The sequence below is a fragment of the Leptidea sinapis genome, chromosome 31, assembly GCF_905404315.1.
Source record: "Leptidea sinapis chromosome 31, ilLepSina1.1, whole genome shotgun sequence".
Classification (NCBI taxonomy): Eukaryota; Metazoa; Arthropoda; class Insecta; order Lepidoptera; family Pieridae; genus Leptidea; species Leptidea sinapis.
The window spans coordinates 8,629,663-8,649,848 of NC_066295.1; the positions used below are offsets into that span (position 1 = coordinate 8,629,663).

General features: G+C 33.4%; 4 protein-coding genes across 6 annotated transcripts in view; 2 read left to right on the top strand and 2 right to left on the bottom strand.

Moving 5' to 3' along the window:
• Window positions 1–8,316, bottom strand: part of LOC126974055 (sortilin-related receptor-like) — an 82,085-nt gene extending 73,769 nt beyond the window's left edge. The window contains exons 1-3 of one of the 2 annotated variants that reach the window (XM_050821438.1): window positions 7,892–8,316; window positions 7,193–7,447; window positions 5,341–5,502 (exon numbers count right to left, since the gene is read on the bottom strand). In XM_050821438.1, the coding sequence (XP_050677395.1) occupies window positions 5,341–5,502; window positions 7,193–7,447; window positions 7,892–8,128 (654 nt within the window). In that variant the 5' untranslated portion in view covers window positions 8,129–8,316. The remainder of the gene's footprint in view (window positions 1–5,340; window positions 5,503–7,192; window positions 7,448–7,891) is intronic. The other variant, XM_050821437.1, reaches the window with a different exon arrangement.
• Window positions 8,317–8,786: 470 nt separating this feature from the next.
• Window positions 8,787–10,746, top strand: LOC126973987 (uncharacterized). The gene is made up of 3 exons (XM_050821334.1): window positions 8,787–8,997; window positions 9,836–9,858; window positions 10,204–10,746. Exons 1-3 carry the CDS (start codon window positions 8,787–8,789, stop codon window positions 10,744–10,746), a joined length of 777 nt encoding a protein of 258 aa, XP_050677291.1.
• A 2,427-nt stretch (window positions 10,747–13,173) lies between these two features.
• LOC126974149 (40S ribosomal protein S19a) lies at window positions 13,174–14,984 on the bottom strand. 2 transcript variants are annotated; one of them, XM_050821586.1, is made up of 4 exons: window positions 14,892–14,984; window positions 14,337–14,407; window positions 13,859–14,068; window positions 13,174–13,376 (listed from the first exon to the last, which is right to left on the bottom strand). In XM_050821586.1, exons 2-4 carry the CDS (start codon window positions 14,405–14,407, stop codon window positions 13,196–13,198), a joined length of 462 nt encoding a protein of 153 aa, XP_050677543.1. In that variant the 5' UTR covers window positions 14,892–14,984; the 3' UTR covers window positions 13,174–13,195. The 2 variants fall into 2 exon arrangements, with proteins under 2 accessions (XP_050677543.1, XP_050677544.1); XM_050821587.1 differs by having other exon boundaries at window positions 14,809–14,898.
• A 770-nt stretch (window positions 14,985–15,754) lies between these two features.
• LOC126974153 (protein lin-52 homolog) lies at window positions 15,755–19,950 on the top strand. Its single transcript, XM_050821592.1, has 4 exons — window positions 15,755–15,897; window positions 16,065–16,166; window positions 16,397–16,495; window positions 18,806–19,950. Exons 1-4 carry the CDS (start codon window positions 15,864–15,866, stop codon window positions 18,946–18,948), a joined length of 378 nt encoding a protein of 125 aa, XP_050677549.1. The 5' UTR covers window positions 15,755–15,863; the 3' UTR covers window positions 18,949–19,950.
• Window positions 19,951–20,186: the final 236 nt, after the last annotated feature.

A 20,186-nucleotide genomic window follows, 5' to 3' on the forward strand; every position in this document is an offset into this window, starting at 1 on the left:
AAACTTGAACAAAATAACTAATAGGACATCTGGATTCGAACCGGGGTCTTCTGCTTTCCGGATCACCTAATGTCCCATCTGAACTATTTGTCTTGTAAATATTGGCGAAATTTACCTGTTATTGTAGCTGTTTCTCATTAAAAACACGGATAAAACTACATTTTTTTAATTGAAACCTAGCTAGATCGATTTCTCAATCCCTAAAGTACCTGTATAAACTACTAAATTTAATTTAAATAATGGAGCCGAGACTCAGATTATATACACTCAGCGGCACAATTAACCGCCCACCCTTTTAAAGTGGCAAATTTTGATGTTATCGCAGTTGTAAGTTATTGGGCATAAATAAGTCAAGTGTGAAAGAAATGTAGTGACGAAAAAATTACAAACTACCCACTTAACTTTGTTTTTTTTTACGCATAAGTTGCGAATAGGATAAATATCGAACTTCATCTCATTATCGTTATCGTTGCCATACTGCTTACATTGCTTCAGTGGCATTAAAAGTAAACAATTTGAGTTTGTTTTGGTTTCGTAACTTAAAGCTAGTGTTTGGAAATCACAAACATGCCATTTGATGCTAATTCAGTGGCGAGAGCCGTCGCTCTTATCGACGAAGGGTTTAGTCAGCGTTACGTGGCGCGGAAGCTTGGTGTCGCACGTACCATCTTAAGGGATGCTGTGAAACGGTTTCGGGAGACTGGCTCATATGAGCGAAGACCAGGACAGGGCCGAAAAAGATGCACCTCCGCTCGTGACGACCGATTTCTTGTGACCAATGTTCTAAGAAATCGGTTCACTAAAGCTGTTGAGGCACGAAACCAACTTTGTGAGGTTCGCAATGTTCAAGTGAGTGAAAGAACACTGAGAAGAAGACTAGGAGAGAATGCCCTTGGAGCTTTTCGACCATCTCGAGTGCCCCAATTTCTCGTAGGCCACCGGAGAGAAAGACTTCGTTTTTCCCGAGAGCACGCCGAATGGAATATGGAACAATGGAAGAATGTTATGTGTACTGACGAGACAAGAATATGCTTGCACGGTCCTGACGGTCGCCAGCGTGTATACAGACGCAAGAATGAAAGGTTTGCACCATGTACTGTTGTGGAAACAGTAGGTTACCAAGGTGGGTCTATCATGATACGGGGCGGCATTACTTACGAAGCACGCACCGACTTGGTTATCTTCGAAAGAGGTGGAATAAATGCTCAGAGGTATGTAACAGAAGTGTTGGAACCTCATTTAATGCCATTTGCTCCATTTATTGTCGAAGATTTTTTATTAATGCAGGACAACGCTCGCCCCCACGTTGCTAGAGTTGTTACCGCGTACCTGGATACCGTCGGCATTCGAAAATTAACATGGCCATCCCGTAGCCCAGATTTAAATCCTATTGAACACATATGGGACAATTTAAAAAGACGTGTTCGAAGCCGCATAGCAGCTCCAACCACCATAGATGAATTAAAACAATCCGTGATTGAGGAGTGGCAGAACATTCCACAACAACAGATCAAAGATGTCATCGACAGCATGGCAAACCGTTTGATGGAAGTCATGAGGGCTAGAGGTGGAAATACGCACTATTAGAATTCATTTATTCAGCAGATTTTTTATTTTTAAGCCATTTCACATTTGTTGATTTAAGGTCAAAGTGTTTTTCAGACTTTTTTATAAATAAACGTAATAATTAAAAACAATATTATCTTTCATTTTACTTCAATATACCTACGTTATAAAATATCATTCACAAGTAAGGCCACAATTTTTTTTTTAACCAAAATCGTAAAAAAAACAAGGTGGGCGGTTAATTGTGCCGCTGAGTGTATATAAAAAAATTGCTCGTTTAAAGGTAAAGGATTATTAATATAGAGAAAATATTACTAGATTTTACTTGAGTATATGTAGCATAGTTTACTTGGTTGGTCTCATATACTAAGTCCATGAAAGGTAAAATAATAAAATTATGCATTGCTAATATATACGACCTTGATGCGTTCACGGATTGTCTACACAATCTAAATAATTTCTCAAGTTCATTAAAGTTAGATATGCGGAACTGATAATATGTATCAAAGACTATCATTTCGTACATTTAAAAGTATGTATTTACACCTTGTTGAAAAGAAAATTTAGTAACACTACATCGGCCTGTTAATCTCGTGTGATTTGGTTCAATAACAACACCTTATTTGGGATGAACAAAGTAAAAAGCGGCCAAGTGTGAGTCGGACTCGCCCATGAAGGGTTCCGTAGCAGCAAGTAACATAATATAAAAGTTCTTGTAGTTCGTTGTAACGATTTATGACGTATTAAAAAAAAACTACTTACTAGATCTCGTTCAAACCAATTTTTTGGTGGGAGGTTTGCATGGTAATGTACATCATATATTTTTTTAGTTTTATCATTCTCTTATTTTAGAAGTAAAAGCGGGGGGGACAAATTTTACCACTTTGGAAGTGTCTCTCGCACTAACTATTCAGTTTCTAAAAAAAAGATATTAGAAACCTCACTATCATTTTTGAAGACCTATAAATACCCACACGTATGGGTTTGATGAAAAAAAAATGAGTTTCAGTTGTAAGTATGGGGAACCCCCAAAATGTTTTTTTCTCTATTTTTTGTGAAAATATTAATGCGGTTCACAGAATACATCTACTTACCAAGTTTCAACAGTATAGTTCTTATAGTTTCGGAAAAAAGTGGCTGTAACATACAGACGGACAGACAGACAGACATGTCGAATCTATAAGGGTTTTTTGCCATTTGGCTACGGAACCCTAAAAATGTGGTATTATCATAAACATACCAGCGTATAGACAAACAAAGTGTGCGAGAGAGAAGAATATTTCTAACGGAGATACAACAACATAGAAAAGGAAAGCGAATCTATTGTTATGGCGCTTGGCATTAGCTCTATGGTATTTTAAATATTTAACCACTAACACACACATTGACAAATCAAAATTTCTAACTCATCATCGGGCTGTCAGATCGTCTATACCCTAGTATATAAGTCTATGTATAGAATAGTGAAATATGAAAGTGCCGCTGGCTATGGCTACTTTTAATAGAAATAAAACCATATCGATTCGCGATTTCAGAGAAAACTTTTTCACTTGGCAAAAGAACATTCTAGAATTCAAATATACACAAAACCGGAATACTTGCCATTCAATCGAAGTTGGAACTTGAAAGTAAAGATAGTAAATTTTAACGAGTTCCAGCGTGGAACGACAGCAGCAGAAACAGCTCGCAAAATCAATGCTGTCTTTGAAGAGGATACGGCTAATGATCGTGTGATTTGGTTTAATCGCTTCCGTAGAGGAAACTTCGACTTGAAGAATGAACCTTGAAGAAGACCAGCCGATAAGGTAAATAATAATATAAGCTTCTAGAAACTTATTCGGAATAGTAAGCAACTAATAATTATAGGTAACAACCTATAGAATTCACATATTGAACTTTAAAAAGGCATTTATTTTCCTTTAGAATTCTTTTTGATGTCGCTTCTAATACTACCACTGATTCGGAGCCAAATGGCGCTCTAAGGGAGAAGAAGCGGCGCAAGAAACTCTCCCAAAATGAAAATGTAGTAGAAAAAAAACGTACGCTTAATATAATAATGATGAATTAAATACGATGGTAGAAGTTGATTCGTGGGTTGTTGTGGAAATGGGTTGACGTACAGAACACGCATTAACAAGTTACCTTACTATTTTTAAACTGCACAGAAATGAAGTGATTTTTGGGGCGAATTAGAATGTCATGAAAAATTGATTCTACCCTCAGGTCAATGTTCTCTGCAAAAATGGCTTTAAGCGAAGCTTATCCATACAAAAGTGATGGCGACTTTGTAACCAAAATTTATGACGAAAGTGAGTCTTAAAAAGTAAAAAATTATGTGTTAAAAAAAATCTTTTCAAGAAGCAATACAAAATGCCCTCACACTGAATGTTGATTCGAGGTCGCCCAGAGTGTTAACACAGAGGCATAAATGACTTCCCGTGGCCCGATGGCAAATGTATAGATAACGGGTTTAAATACTTCAGTTGAATAAAAATATTTTGCCTTCAAAAAAAAATTATTATTTTTTAGTACAAAACGGCAATTTCACACTTCTAGACCTCAATATAATAACATTACATCTTTACTTTACCCAGCAAAAGTTGTACTGCAAAATAAATGAATAAAAAAAATTACAATTAAAAAAAGTTGCGTATAAAAAATAGATGACTACCGATTCTCAGACCTACCAAATATATCGTATATAAAATTTATCGTACTACAATAATCATTATATTCGATTGTCATCTTGCAACTCTATTGCGTATCTGTGGACGGAATCGAATAATATTAAAATCGCGATACAAAAATAGGTGTTGATCGTAGAAGGGTGAATATAATAAAATAAAAACAAAATATTTAGGGTTGGGTGGGGTGACCCTTATCATTTAGGGGTATGAAAAATAGATGTTGGCCGATTCTCAGACCTACCCGATATACACAAATTTACAAAAACATTTAGCCGTTTCGGAGGAGTTTGGTAACAAACACCGCAACACGAGAATTAAATATATATGAAAATACTTTACAAGCCCTCATTAAAGTATTTAAATCCATATCTATATATTAAATATCATTAATAAAATATTTTATAATGTTTGTCTGTTTAGCTGCCATGAAAAAAAAAGTTGTAACTTTATGTAAATTCATGAAAAATAATCTATTTACAATTGGCGAATTGAGAACCTCGTTTTTTTGTGTTGATTAATAACAGACATATTATTGAAAAAAATCTTAACAAATAAAATATTTTGTCATTCACAAGTCTGCAGTAAGAGACTGGACATTATCTGAAGCCACTACATAAAGAACTTACGAATGGTCCAAAACTAGTCGGTACCCAAACGAATAAATCATGAATAAAACCTTATTAATAAATAATTTAGACATTCAATTTATTGTTATAAATTTAAGTGCTAATATCATGATATGAATCATTGTTTGATAAGCGTACATAGAGTCTCTACTGTTTGGAGAAGCAAAATTGTCAGACATTTCGTTGACTTATATTTCACATTGCTTTGTTATACATTTAAGAGACAATACAGTAGGTATAATTCTACTCAATTTATATAAATGTCAGCTCTATAAATAAATGTCAGGTTATTTAACTGCAAAAGGTGGGAAAATTACAATGTGTATAATATCTAATTAAGCAGAGATAATTACTAGGGAGTTATTAACCTCTTTAATAGTAAAAGCACATATATAATTATCTTTTAAACCTAAAAATACACATTTACAGCACCACAAGCAAAAATATATCAATGTACTTACATTTCTATTAGGATCCGTTTTGTCCAATATCACAAATCTGACAGGAAACTCCTCATCAAAAGCCAGTTCATTTGGGTGGAAGTTTAAATCTGTTCTGCGTATAGTTTGTCCATTGTCGCTTGTCATATATAACTTTTTATTGGTAGAATCAATAAATACACACTAAAATAAACAAGGTTATATGAACAATTTGTTTTTTTTTTTAAGTGATAACCCTCACTTCTGGGATTAATAACATAAAATTCCTAATATGCAAATATTGGGGTTCAGAAGGTTATCAACTGTAAATTCGATTCTGTAGATGAAGCTACAACCTGAGAGTTGAACAAGACATATCAAGATTAATGAATTTTACGCCACTCGAACAGTTGGCTGAATGAGGGCTCGCATGGAACACGAAAGATCGCGTTTTCGAGTCCCACATTGTTCATTAATTTTGTTGTCAATTTTAATTTGTGTTAGGTTATATGAGTAACCATTAAGAATTAATAAATAAATTATTTTAATTAAAATATTTTTAGATAATCTTATAACACAAGAAATTATGTTGTCCAAACTAACAAAGAAAGTAAGTAGAATCAATTTCGAAAGATTCTAAGATTTTGTGATTTAATTTTAGTTTATGTCAACTACATCAGGGATGACTGATTTATATACAAGTTACTTTAAATGTAACTTGCATCCATTTAAGAAACTTTTAAAATTCTACCCACTATGGCAAGCCTTTGTTGGACACACCAATATTAGTAGTAAGAAAAAATAAATATATGCCATGAATGATTCTAAGATTCCACTTTGGACGCTATTATTTATTTGTCAATAAATATATTACTATAATTAAGCACCAGCACACTTTGTATGGGTCAAAAAGACTGATATAAGAGAAATATGGGTTTTTAATATGGGTTATAATTAAAAGAGGCAATTGCAATACAAACACTATAGTTTACTACATTTTCCCATTACACAGAACAGTGTGAATACCTAGTCTTCATAATTCTTATTGTACTTAATAAACAGAAAGCTATAATTTAAAATATTCAAAAAATATTAATATTATGATTGTTAATTCTCAGTATATTTATAGTAACATGATATTATGTGTCCTTAAAAAAACATACCGACGAATTGAGAACCTCCTCCTTTTTTTGAAGTCGGTTAAAAATGGACAAAGGCTGTCTATTTTGTGTTAATAATATGTTACTAAATATAAAAAGAATACAAAATAAGAATACTGTGAGTTTCTTGACACTGAGAGCACCATTTGTTTCAGATGTTGTGGTATTTAGTGATTTATTTGATATCATAAAGGAAAGACATACACTTGTTTGTCCTCCTATTCCATAAAAAAAAAACATATTAAACAAATCAATTTTGATAATAAAGAAAGCTTTAATTAGAAAAGTTGATAAGAAAAATCATAAGTGTTTATGAACCTTTCCTGTTTCACACATCATTAAAAAGTAATTATTCATTCTTGATGTGTCATTTTTAAAAGTAGAACACACCACACATCCTTGAGTCATATGAATTTATAATAATTAATGCAACTAGAATTACTGTACTCTTGTGGCATTATATATTTCTAGTGTGCAAGATATATTCTATTGACTAGTCCAATCACATTTAGGCAAAGAAAAAAATAAATTGAACTCAAATAGAGCCAGATCAACTAGTTTTGAAGATTTTACTGTTAAAAAGACAATGATAGATTGTGTTCATATCATTAATAATATTCACAATACCTTATAATATTCAGCAGTAAATAATTAAAATACCTGTATTTGTGATGGTTAACTGTATTTTATAGTCAATTCTTGGTTTATTAATCTAAAAGAAATGGAATACTTACAAATTCGGGGTACTTGGGATGGTTAAAGAACTTATCAAGCTGTGCATATCCACTAGTAGGCTCATCACCCAGCCTAAAGCTCTCCGTTTTGTTTGTGAAGTTTTTCCCATAGTCATAAGATATGTAGAGAGCTGATGGTGATATTGATGCTTTGTTTCTAGGACTGGAGTCCCTAGCCAGGCATATGATAACATTGGAACCCTCACCCACCCAATGTACCATTAACTGCTGATGACTATCATTCAAATGGGTTGTCTAAAACAGAAAAAAGTCATGAATATCCTTATATTAAAGCACTTTGATGTCATTTTTTAATTTAAAAAAATACCTAGTATAAAGTTACTATAGTATTTGCATATAATATTTTTTTCCAAATAAAAAATACACAACTTTATAGCAATTATGAATTAATTGAAACATTACTCAATATTTGAAGCCTATATTTAGAGGACATAAATACCCACCATAAAGATAAGAAAAAGAAATAGTATGAAGTGTTTTGGCAAAGTAATTGATTTTTCTAATTATAATTACAAGGTTACCTTTATAAACAAAGTGCATAGTCATGTTGTTATTGAAAAAGGAAAGTAACAAAGCGAAATGAGATTAAAATAAATTACAAGATAGAGATGAAATACACTGATAAAATGACGACAACAAAGGGGACTAATTGAATATAATAAGGAAATGATAAGTCACCCATGTACTGATGTTTTTTACAGGAGGAGCCGAAGATAAGGTCGTCGCATCTCGTTTTTGTCTTTCTACCACATCACTCTGAGTTTGTTCAACATTTCGGTTAATTACAGTTATTTTCCGAGAATTATGCGGGTCTTCCGCCACGTATAGAGATTTGCTATTTTCTTGACACAAAACACTATAAAATGTAAGAAACAATCCTATTGTAAAGATGTATTGTCCCAATAACGCCGACATTTTATCATCACTAAAGAGTAAAGACTAAAAAGTAATAACTAAAGCCTAATTTAAGCGTCGGCGTTCAGCTTAACATTAGCCGCGAATAATAGTTAATGAAAACTCAAAGCTGCGACAAACAAAAACACCGTCCGATTTTGATCTTTCATCTCAATGAAATGAAAAGTGCAGAGTGCTTCAATAAATCGTCTACGTTCCTCCAATGAAAATGTCGAATCGGTGAATACTTGACGTTATGCAATGTCACAAATGTGTGTCAGTACAAATGTCTGGTAAACGTCGAATGTCGATTGTCATTTGTCGAAACTCGACAGTTGAAAGCTCAGGTTGAAGACTTAATTTATGAATTATCTGTGTTTGTCTCTTAGATTAAGGGACCCCGCAAACTGCAGACTTTTGATCGGCCGATAGTTTGGTTGGTTTCTTAATCAGTATGAGAGTGCGCACATTATAACGATTCGATTTCGGCCGACAAAAAAGTTTGATGGGCTACACGATTGCCTTCAAACTGAACCGTCGGCAAACTATCGGCCGACTGTTAAATCATTACGGCGCTCTTCTAGGCGCGCACACCACCGATTGTTTAGTGGGCCAGACTCGGCCATTAGTTCAGTTTGCTTCGAGATTTGGCACCGGGCGGTCATTTTTGTTTTTCATGATGGCGCTATGCTGTTCTACTCCCGCACTGATTGTTGAAACGTCGATCGGAAATTTGATAGAAGAAGTCGAAAAAAGGCCCGCGCTTTATAAAAAAAAATCCTTAAAAGAATATTCAGATGCAAATCTAAAGAAAAAGCTATGGGAGGAGGTTTGTGAAATAGTTATTCCTGATTGGAATACTCTTAGTTCCGAAGATAAAACAAAACAAGGTAAGTACATGTATGTTTTTATTTATTTTAATTACCTTATGTGTAGTTGTCAGTACGAGAAGTGAGCATAAATTCACGTAGTAGTGATTTATTAGATTATTGGTAAGATAACTTAACCACTTAACAGACCGAATTTATTTATGAAAAACTTTAGGTATTTCGAATGAAAAGACGGGCGCCGCCGCCCGGCCGCAAGGCACGTCGCGGCAGCGATTACTTCTACTCCTGCCGGCAACTATGACTAAATTATTATTACACTTTATTATATTGGCACAAAATTGAACCTCCGGGAGAAATAAAGTATGACAACATGTACTCCCGAACATCATTCATGTTATTTCTTCCTCGGTTGTTCTCTTTTATCGTTAAGTTATTCATGGGACAATTGTAGAGGGTATCTGTAAATTTTATTCCGTCTTTTATTCTTACATAATTATGAAGGACACAAGAAGCTTTAATAATTATTCGAACACAAAAACTGATATTCATGTCAATTGGGCGGTGAAATATATGCCATTTGTTAACGAGAATGCCGAAAGTACATTCAACCATGCGTTAGTTAAAAATTCGCTTGGTGTAGTTTAAATTTCTTTTTGCATAAGGGCGTAATATGTGATTTCCGAGCCCAAACGCTTCATCGCCTACTACAGAAAATGGAATAACCTTTCCGTCATCATTATTAGGTTCCTTCCGGAGGGAATATTCAAACGGTTCTCTAAAAGGCTTTTTTTCATTTCAGATATTTTAATTATGTGTGAATCAGAAGCTGATCAATATGAACCAACATCTATAAATACAAATTTATAATCGGCGTCTGTCCAAGCCATTAAAACGCAAGAAAAAAAATTAAAATTGAAGCAAGTTAAAATATGATGATCCAGAATATTCTGGTTGTATCATGTGTATATGCTTACCATCTATTTCTCCAATAATATTAGGAAAATTTGTGCGACTTTGGATTTCGTCTGCGATTTTTAGCCAATCATTTTCTTCTTTATTGAAAGGGTTGAAGTATGTTCCATATTTGCTCACATGTAGTTTTGGTAATGTCACGTATCGTGGAAGCACCCATCAGATAATCAAAAGACAATGCATTGAAACTTGCTCCAGTAGCCAGATATCTGTAACCAATTAAATTGTTATTCTTTTTCAGGTTGTGATATACAAAAGAAATGGGCTAATTTTCGAACTTGTTTTCGTAGATAGCTCAATGCTCAAAAGATTACAAAGTCAGGACAAGCTGCGACAAAGAGGCGTAAATATGTCTACTTAGATCAATTATTATTTTTACTTCCATGCATGGAAAACCGACCCACAGAAGGTAACTTTGAAGAGGAAGGACATGATGAAGACGGTGACGAATCTGGCCCTTTTACTTCCACATCTATTTGTCGGAAGAAGAAAAGGACGAATGTGCCGAAACAAGCGGATTTAGATGAAGCATTATTAAGAACATTACAGGCTAATGAAACTACCATTGTTGATGAAGACACAAACTTTGCCTTGTCTCTGGTCCCTTCGCTACAAAATTTTACCCCACAAGAAAAACTTGATGCTAAGATTGGTATACTCAATATTTTTAAGCAGATAAGACTGGCCAGAGGTACTCCGTCTACATTCCAAACAACATCCATCTTCAATGTATTACAGCAACCCTTTTCCTCTTGTCCAGTATATAATCGAGTGACTAAAACCTTCTCATCACCACAACCATTACATACTCATGATTCACAAATATACGATTTGTAATATTCAATTTTATTTTAATAAAAAATAATTCATAAATATTTTTGATTTACTTACCTTATCGTAACGCTCAATCTCTCCTCCACAGGTATAGCAAGTCTTAAATTTGTATCTTCTTTCGCTATTACTGGTTCAATTAAATTGACAAGCTCATTGAAACTGGTTATACTCATTCGATAAAAGGCGAAAAATTTATTTGGATAATCTAGTAATTTGGAATGCATAGTATAAAATTGTCCTTGCAATAATCTGTCACTGTAGATAGGATGCACTCAATACTCTCGATTTCTCTTCTTGATCCTCCTCCTCCGTTGTATAAAAGCAATAATAATACTTTTGAAAAATTGTTTAACTTTCACTATGTGACCACTCTCATCAATACCCGATTTAAGACTAATAGCAAATTGTCCCTAAAACTGTCGGCCGATCAACGTTTAGTCGGGCCAGTGTGCGCACTTAACAACCAAACTATCGACCGATCGAAAGTCTGCAGTTTGCGAGGTCTCTAAGGATTGATCTTCGCTGCGCTCCAACTACATACCTTCGCCCTGGAAGGTCAATATATGTTCTGTCGGGACGCGAACAACAAAAGAGTTAAAATCTACTGCGTGACGCGTCACCAACTTTTCGACCCCCAACCGAAACCTTGTCTTCTCCACCAAGTACTGAACAATGTCGGAGGCCTTGGTGGTGCGGTGAAAGCGAGAGACGTAGATATACGTCGCTGGGACTACGGGACGCAGGAGCTGGTTCTGTCCTATGTGCTGTGCCACATTGATTATGACTAGGAGGCCTCCTCTTCTTTCGCTCCACCTTAATGAAGCCATTCTTGTCGGTCAGACCCTTCGACACAGTTCTACAAGCGGGTTCCTTGCGGGCATGCCCGCTTCCACTTTGTCCTCAGCACTGTCCGCTTTCTGGGTTGCTGGCGGATGGCAGCAGCAAAGTCACGTTGAGGTGTTGACGTGACGACAGCAGGCGACACCTCTGAGAGGGGAGGAGGTGAGGGACGGGTGGCAAGTACATTCCCGCTTACACAAGCGGGGACAGCGGCCGGTGTCGAGTCGAATTTCGCTGATTCAAAACTCGCTGGCGAAGCAATGCATGCTCCACGTCGTCTGTTGATGTTATTGGCCTCTATCGACCTACTTACAACAGTATTGTTGCGCAACGTCACTATTTCAGCTTGCAGGTCCCTGATGGTGTTTTGAGATGCCTCTAATTTCAACACTACTTCTGCCAGGCCTGCCTTGAGGTTTGTGATGTCCTTCAGCAACCTGGTGACGTCGACATGGTCGAAGGTGACGGGTGGTAACTTGTTCAAGTTCCTTGTCACGAAAGACGGCATGTCGTCTGGATCAGTCACTCTCAGAAGATTTATCATATCCTGAAGACTTCTCTCTTCCCATATATTGTATTACAAATTAAGTTAGCAGTGTGAGACTTCCAGCGTTCTGATTGGTAATTTTTTTTTCATAATGAAAATTGAAAAACAATGTATTAGTGAACAAGGGCTTATTCGGTTCTGATATTTGATTGGCGTTGTGGTTAACAGTTAGGTAACGATTATTAATTGATTACAGGAATGTATAAATATAAAATAATGACTGTACAATAAATACAAGAAACAGACCAATCAGAGACAGCCTCATAAATAGACATATAGACTAGTAAAATTTTCAGAATTTTATCATTGCCTTGCAACTTCTAACAATATAACTACCGTGTACCCGTAGCATTACAATGTCACTTAAACCAGGCCGTTCAATTGTACGAAATGAAGTCAATTGACAATCTACCGTTAAATTATAATATAACGGCTTTGACAAAATACCTGCCACATATAATATATGTAGGTCACACTAAAAGTTTTGCGTAACTTAAAAAAACATTGGTAGTGGCAGGGTGCCCAGCACTCATAATAAAATGGGCTTGCAGCATAAATGGTCTATTTGCAACAAGCATTCCCACACAAATTCTGAGTGGCATTCAGTGCAAATTGAATATTGATAAGAGTTATTTTGTTACTGTAGAGGTTCAATTGCAGGCTTATTATAGCTCAGCTTGAAATATGGTGGCCTTACTATACCTTGTTTTGACTTTAGGATCGAGCACTCTAGCACCAATACAGTCCTCAACTGGTTTTAAATCTTCCACCTGTAGACTATTTGATTGTGTAGTTTATTAATGGATAATTGTGGTTTCATAGAACTCTTCCTTGGTCATGACACTAAGAAACTTGTTTGTTTAGAGAGAAAATACTTTTTGTCTTCCAAATCCATTAAGTCGCAATTATTCATCTAATAGCTCACTAAAGATTTACTTTGATATATCATTATCAATTGATTAACTTATACAATAATAATTAAAAATTTGATAGCTTTGTTTACATGAAAAGCAAATCATGTTTTGAAAAAAACACAGGCAAAATTTTGTTAAATTTTTATTATATTTACAAAACAATGACCATTTGTTTAGCCTGTTGTTTTGCCTTTAGACGAACTTGTGCAGCAATTCTGTCTAAATCACGTCTGCCTTGAACTGTGAGAATGCGACCACCATCTTGAATCTTCTCAACCAGCTTTAAAGCTTCCAAGGCTTGAAGTGCTTTGCGGGCAATGCTGCCTGAAGATCTAAAACAAATATAAGCAATAAAAATCTATACTCAATTTTACTACACAAAATATTTTAAGGGTAAAAAATATTGTTTTACCCTTTTCTAATATTGTTAACTGTAATACAAATATGTTTAATAGCAAACACGGCTTTTAGATGTCATTTCAATGAGCAAAGGTGCTGTTTCTGGAGTAATTATTACTTGTATTGCCATCTAACTCTGACACCTCATTTCAACATTACAAAAAGCTAACAATAATGTAGAAGGACAAATGGCATTATCTATGCGACAGAAAGGTATGTAGAGAGAAAGAACTTCCATCAGTCTTAAAATCAAAAAATGGGTGACAGATAATCAAGACAAATCGAATTAGGTTCAAAGTTTGGCTGCCTAAAGCAGTGACAATATTTAAACTGATTTATACCCCTAAAATTAAGTTACTCTTGGATAAACCCAGTTGTAGTTATGAAATATTGAATCGTGTTCGAATTATGTTACCTGCAGAAATGGGAGGGTGTAACACCATTACGTTTGCGGCCACCAAATATCTTAGTCACAGTCTTCACACCAACTGGTGATCTGATGTAAATGTGCCGAAGAACAGCAGCACACCTGACATAGAACCAGTCAGGATCATATGGAGCCAGTTCCTTGAAACGACCAGTTTTGACTAAGTCCATATGTTCAGGAACCTTTATTTTGCCGATCCTGAAAAAAACACCAAATAATTTCAGATCTTCCACTTCATTCTTAACCTGGAAGACATTAAGATAACATTGAGGTAAATTAAGAAATTTTGATGATTTGTTTATATTCATTGTTATTTCCATTAGTCTAGCCCATTTGACCAATCATAAAAACCTTTTTGATTTATAATTTAATTTTAACATACATACATTTCTAATAAAGAGGCTAAGATGCATATTTCATAAATAAAAAACAATTGAACATAGGTGTTCTGATAAGTTATACGTACTTTTTTAAATGGGCTGCGACAGTCTTGACGACCTTATCCTGTTCAACATCTTTCAATGTTACAGACCTCATCTAAAACATAATATGGAATTATTAGTTAAAGAAACAAACCTTCAAATATTTTAAAAAATGACAAGCGTTATAATTAATATAATATAATAATATTCTATTGTATATTTTATGATACTGACAAGTCAACCTGGGCGAAAAATAATTACATATAACTTTGAGGTTATAAAATTATCGAAATCATTTTGCCACTTTTTCCCGGTTCTATGAGTGAGAAAGTCTTTTAACATTGATATAATTAATACGCATTTATAACTTTCTTCAGTGTTTTTCGTATTTATATAAATTTTTAAAGCTGCAGATTCACTCACGTCACACAATGCGACATGGTCCGTGGTGCGGGGATTGTGAAACACATTCATTTTAGAGAATAGGTGCAAATATAGATATTTTTTTGTAATTACCTTAAATTGTACACTATATCACAAAATATTATCAATTTACACTTCCACCAAACAAAAAGCACGCGGTAAAATGCACAACTTACCTTGCTTAGAGCTAACAACCAGAAGAAAGAATTTTAATCAAGATGTCAAAGTCATAGACACTTTATTTTTGCTCACAGAATAAAGTTTAACAATAATAAAATAGACAGACAATGATCTCCTATTTCAATAATAATAGAATGTTATAATATATTATTTGTATGTAAAAGCTGTAGGTGTTCTATATATAGAATCGTGAATCGTCTTATATGCGCCAACGAAGTGCTTTATTTATGCATCTTACTCCAAATAATTGGTAGATATTTTAGATAGCCACATGCGCCTTTACAATCATAAATGATTAATGTTATTTGAAATTAATAATATACATTATAATTCTTTCGTTTTAAGAAGAGTGTATCTTACATAATTCATTCATTTAATGAAATCAACATTCAACCATGAACGATGTCAGTGCAACAAGCTGTTTACAGAATACTTCGATCGTGGGCCAACGTTTCATTGTTAACAGCTGAAATAATTTATTTTATGTGTTGAACTTATGCTGGCTGATTGAGTGAGTGGTGGTATGTACGACTTACTAAGTATGCCAGCCATGCCCCGGCCTAGCTCTGTAATAATAATTTATTAAAAGTATGCATATGCTAAAGAGTTTATAAAAAGCTCGTTGGCACTTATCTGTCCTATTATTATTTTCAAACAAAAGTAGCTCTGTAATATGTCACTGTATTTCTTCCAAATAATGAAAGACTTTTCATTGCATGTTTAACTCCGAAGATATATTATCAAGGGGTACAAGCTCGAACGGCTTAAATAATTTTAGGTACGCAACATTCTCATTACTCGTATAAACAGTAACTAATTAAAATAATGTTTTTTTAGTTACATATGCTGGTAATAAGAAAAATAATTGGTATAGGCTCAAAGAAGCCTAGCCCAGAGCCGTAAAAGTTAAAAAAATTGAATTGGTTATGCTTCTCTATCAGAAAATTTCAATTGTCAATAATTAAAAAATGGCGGCGAAAACAAGTTCTCAATCCCGAGAAGGTAATTTTTCTATTATATTATTTTGTTTTCCATTTTATCATTTGCTATTCAATTCAATCAACACCTTTATTAATTACGGATACCTTAAAATTGAACTGAATATTTTTTTGGGTTGTATTAATATTGTAGATTATTGTTTAATACAAGAACTTCCACATTAATTTCAGGACAAACAACATCGGACGATATTCCATTGATATCTCTCGAAGAAAGTCTTCTTAGCTTGGAAAAGCTGGATAGGGCTTCGCCAGAACTATGGCCTGAACAAAGTAAGATTTTGAATTAAACCTATCATCATTGTTTTTGTGTCTGTATGGAAAGTGAGAGATTTTAAAACTGGCGCGAGTTGAGTTTTCTAAGGTTGTCATCACACTTCGTATCCATTGTTGTTTTTGTTGTAACGTTATTAACGATCGTAATTTGAATATTCCAATTAAAATGGAAGAAAATAGGCATAATCAAAATAAAGAATTAAGTGATACAAGTGATTCTTTTGCAGTTCCTGGTGTGTCTGAGTTTGCGCCGTTGCATAATCCTGATCAGTCTCCGCCTATGTGGAACAAGAGCATGACGGCAGACGATTTGAACCATATAAGAAGTAAGTTTGCTATAAACCCTGTTGTCAAATTATAAATATATTGAATTGATAATAAATCAAAATGCTAACTGGTCAACTTCCAACTGTTCAAATATATTTTTGAATAATTGCAATAAAATATATTGCAATTTAATTACTTAAGTAATTAATCTTAAATAAATACTTGCATCGTTTTTTAATCAATAACACACTATACAGATATCATATTGTGGTGGTATAAATAAAAATTAAATCTATATTAGATTAGATTGATATGCTGGGAAACTAACACATTTATAAATAATGTCTCATTAGCTCAAAACAGTTTGGTTTGCATTTATTTATTTATTTATGTAATAGGTACACACTACAGAATTACAACAAATACATAATAAACAAAAAAAACTATTAGCTAAATACAAGATAGGCTGCAACTCCACGAGGGTGTGTACTCAGCATGTTTAGCATAAATTAATAACTATGAAAATACAACAATAATAGCGATTTTAAAACTAGCTTTAGGTAATGTAGTATTATAAAAGAAAAAGACAGAGAAAATATATATTTGGACAAATAGAAGTGAATAATTATGGTAATAATATAAAGATTAAAAAAAAAAATTAAACTAATTAAGGATTTCCATTTACAAACAGATGAACTGTGGATGTCAGGTACTTCACTGAGTTCAAGTAGTAGTGCATTGTATTGACGACAAATTCTATAGATAGGGTTATGGAAGGACATGTTATTATTGCAGAACGGAATGATAAAAGGCTGATCATGTCTTGAAGACATTGTATTGTAATAATAATAATAATAATAATATTGACACATGTTTTACACAAATTATCTTGCCCCAAGTTAAGCATATATAGCCTGTGTTATGGGTTACAAGACAATGATATATTTAATACAATATACTTACTTAAACATACATAAATTCATATAAACATACATAAATACATTTAAACATCCATGACTCGGACACAAACATCCATATTCATCATATAAATGCTTGCACCTACCGGGATTCGAACCCGGGACCTCTAGCTTAGTAGGTAGGATCGCTAACCACTCGGCTATACAGGTCGTCAGGTCGTTTTACTATTGTAAAAGTCTGTTTTTATTTGTCATAACAAATAATATGAATATTGTGTTATCCTGTTGACATATTTATTAATATTATAATAAGTAATCTACATTCACCCCCATTCATTTACATTTTGATGTCCACACCATGAATTAATTGTAAGTACATTAACAGGCATGTTTCGGCTAAATGTCTACTACACACCTGTTTAGCAAAAATAACACTGTGTTTAAGCCCCTTTCAGTTTTTAGTTGACTACTGGCCTCGTGAGAGTAATTTCACATTAATTTTGGTTCACTATATCACAAATATCCATCTATAGGCTGTACTAGTTAGTGTTCACATGATTTACATTGGGTGCTAACCGTACATCACAAGAAAACAGTTTGAAATTGTCAGGCAACAGGTATCACCACAACTGTACATTTTGCATTCTCCCCTGTCTGTTTAACTTGACCTTGAGTTGATGAAGAGATGGAGCAATTCTCAAATTTTGTTTAATGCCTTTTGTTATTTTGTATTATAAAATATCTGTTATGGCATATGAGGCACGATTATATTTTATGTAAGAAAACAGTGTGGTATGAACATTAAAAACAATTTTAATGTTTATACTAATTAAATGTCTGAGTTTTCACATATTGTTTTTGCATGTCTTTTTTTTTCTTTCAATTAAGAAATACAATGTAGGTATATAAAATGTGGCAAATTTTCAATCACATGAAATAATTAATAGTATTACTAAAATTATTTAAGTTACATTTAATAAATAGTAATTTATTAATGTAATATCAATATAATATTAGTGAAATAAAATATTAACTGTCAATGTTAAACTAAATAATAATAAATTAATTTGATGTTAAATAGTACATCTGATATCTATCAGACTCCAATATCTAAAAGTGCCAACAAAACAAATGTTATGATACTGAGATATTGATTTTGTTGCCCAACATAATACTTTTGGTGCCTAATAGACATATAATGCAATATATGTATGTACTTAAACATAATATAAATCAATATGACTCTGATACAAATGTTCATATTCATTATATAAGTGCTAGTACCGAGATTTGATCCTTTAATCTTCTTTTTATCTCAGAGGTCAGGTTACTTATTTTTTAGTCAGTTTACTATATATAACTATGAATATTTATTTGCCTCAGCTCAAATAAATATTCATAATTTATTTATCTTAATAACTAGATGAACATAGGCATAAATCTTGTTTTCAGAACTGAAATGTCTTACAACTATTGGAATAATTATGGAAGTAAAGAAACTGCATGACCTTGCCTACCGGTTAGGATTAGAAGAGGCAAAGGAAATGACCAGAGGGAAGTATCTAAATATATTCTCATCTCGAAGAAATAGATGATAGAAGATAAATAAAAAGTACAATGTAATGTTTTTGTACCTTAGCCTATATAATATGTAATTGTTAAAAATTTAAGTAGTTTAAGTACAGTTTTCGATTATAGGTCATAGGTATTTTTCTTCTTCTGCTGTATCAATTTATATCACTTCTTTCCCCATAATGTAGGTTGTATAATAAAGTTGTGAGTGTTATGCTTAACATGCTAATGGACTACTGTTTTTCGGTTAGCCCAGCTATGACAATTTATTGGTGTTTGTTGAAGGCTCAGATCCTTATTGGATTTATTTGATTTGCCTATCCATTTTATACCATTATACTCCAGACTATGCATGTTACTTACACACATTCTTCTCAAGTCTGTACCTTATATTTTTTAATATTTGATTGGGACATTCAATTGTGATTTGATTTCTATTTAGAATAAATATGAATTTAAATTATGAAGCTATATATATATGGAGTGCATCTCCAACCTGCTTGCTTTTAGTTTAAGAGCTCACTCCATTTGCTTATGATGTGACAAGGTGCAATAGTTTCCGACAGACATCTGGTGGGACTCATTGAGCCCTATGATAAGCTATGACACTACTAATGTAGGGTTGCAGATTGAAACTACCTGCTGTCATCAAAGAACAGTACCACAACCTGCTGGTTGGTACAAAACAATGGTCTTTCTATAAAATGAACTGTGTGCTGTCTTATCATGTAAGAGATTACAATTAGTCTATCAATTAGTGTACTTTATTTTCTGTATTCTAATAATTACCTTCATAGAAATCAAGCCTTGTCAAATTGATTTGCCATTATCTTAATTGTTCCTTTATATCCTGTCAGACATCATGTTAAAATTATTTAAAAAAAATTAACAATGTTTAAAGGTTAATTAAGAATTTTGGTTGGCGCAATTTATAATTATTGTAATTTTTTTTAATAAGTCAGAGGGTTTATTTTGCAATATGTTCAGAATTATCTATTGTCTAATAAATTATTTTTAAAACTTTATTGTTATTGTACTTTTTCTATCATTTTCTCACCGCTTTTTACTATTAATAAATGGATTAACCTTGGGGTTAAAGAATTAAGTGGGTCACGAAGGGGCAGTGTGAAAATTACCAGGGCCCGGCAGAACAATGTTTGAGAAAGACTGGTTTAGTAAGCAAGTATTATAACGATCGCAAACTGCTGTGTCCACATTCATCAATAACTCAATATATTATACATCACTTTACGATCGTAAT

Bases quoted from the DNA above. Each gene is read 5' to 3' on its own strand.
- LOC126973987 (XM_050821334.1), top strand. From the start codon at position 8,787: ATGGCGCTATGCTGTTCTACTCCCGCACTGATTGTTGAAACGTCGATC. The intron at 8,998-9,835 runs GTAAGTACATGT...TTAAAACGCAAG, and splicing joins CGAAGATAAAACAAAACAAG to AAAAAAAATTAAAATTGAAG. The intron at 9,859-10,203 runs GTTAAAATATGA...TTTCGTAGATAG, and splicing joins AAAAATTAAAATTGAAGCAA to CTCAATGCTCAAAAGATTAC.
- LOC126974149 (XM_050821586.1), bottom strand. From the start codon at position 14,407: ATGAGGTCTGTAACATTGAAAGATGTTGAACAGGATAAGGTCGTCAAG. The intron at 14,069-14,336 runs GTACGTATAACT...TGTTTTTTTCAG, and splicing joins GTCGCAGCCCATTTAAAAAA to GATCGGCAAAATAAAGGTTC. The intron at 13,377-13,858 runs GTAACATAATTC...TATTTGTTTTAG, and splicing joins ACACCCTCCCATTTCTGCAG to ATCTTCAGGCAGCATTGCCC.
- LOC126974153 (XM_050821592.1), top strand. From the start codon at position 15,864: ATGGCGGCGAAAACAAGTTCTCAATCCCGAGAAG. The intron at 16,167-16,396 runs GTAAGATTTTGA...ATTCTTTTGCAG, and splicing joins AGAACTATGGCCTGAACAAA to TTCCTGGTGTGTCTGAGTTT. The intron at 16,496-18,805 runs GTAAGTTTGCTA...TCTTGTTTTCAG, and splicing joins CGATTTGAACCATATAAGAA to AACTGAAATGTCTTACAACT.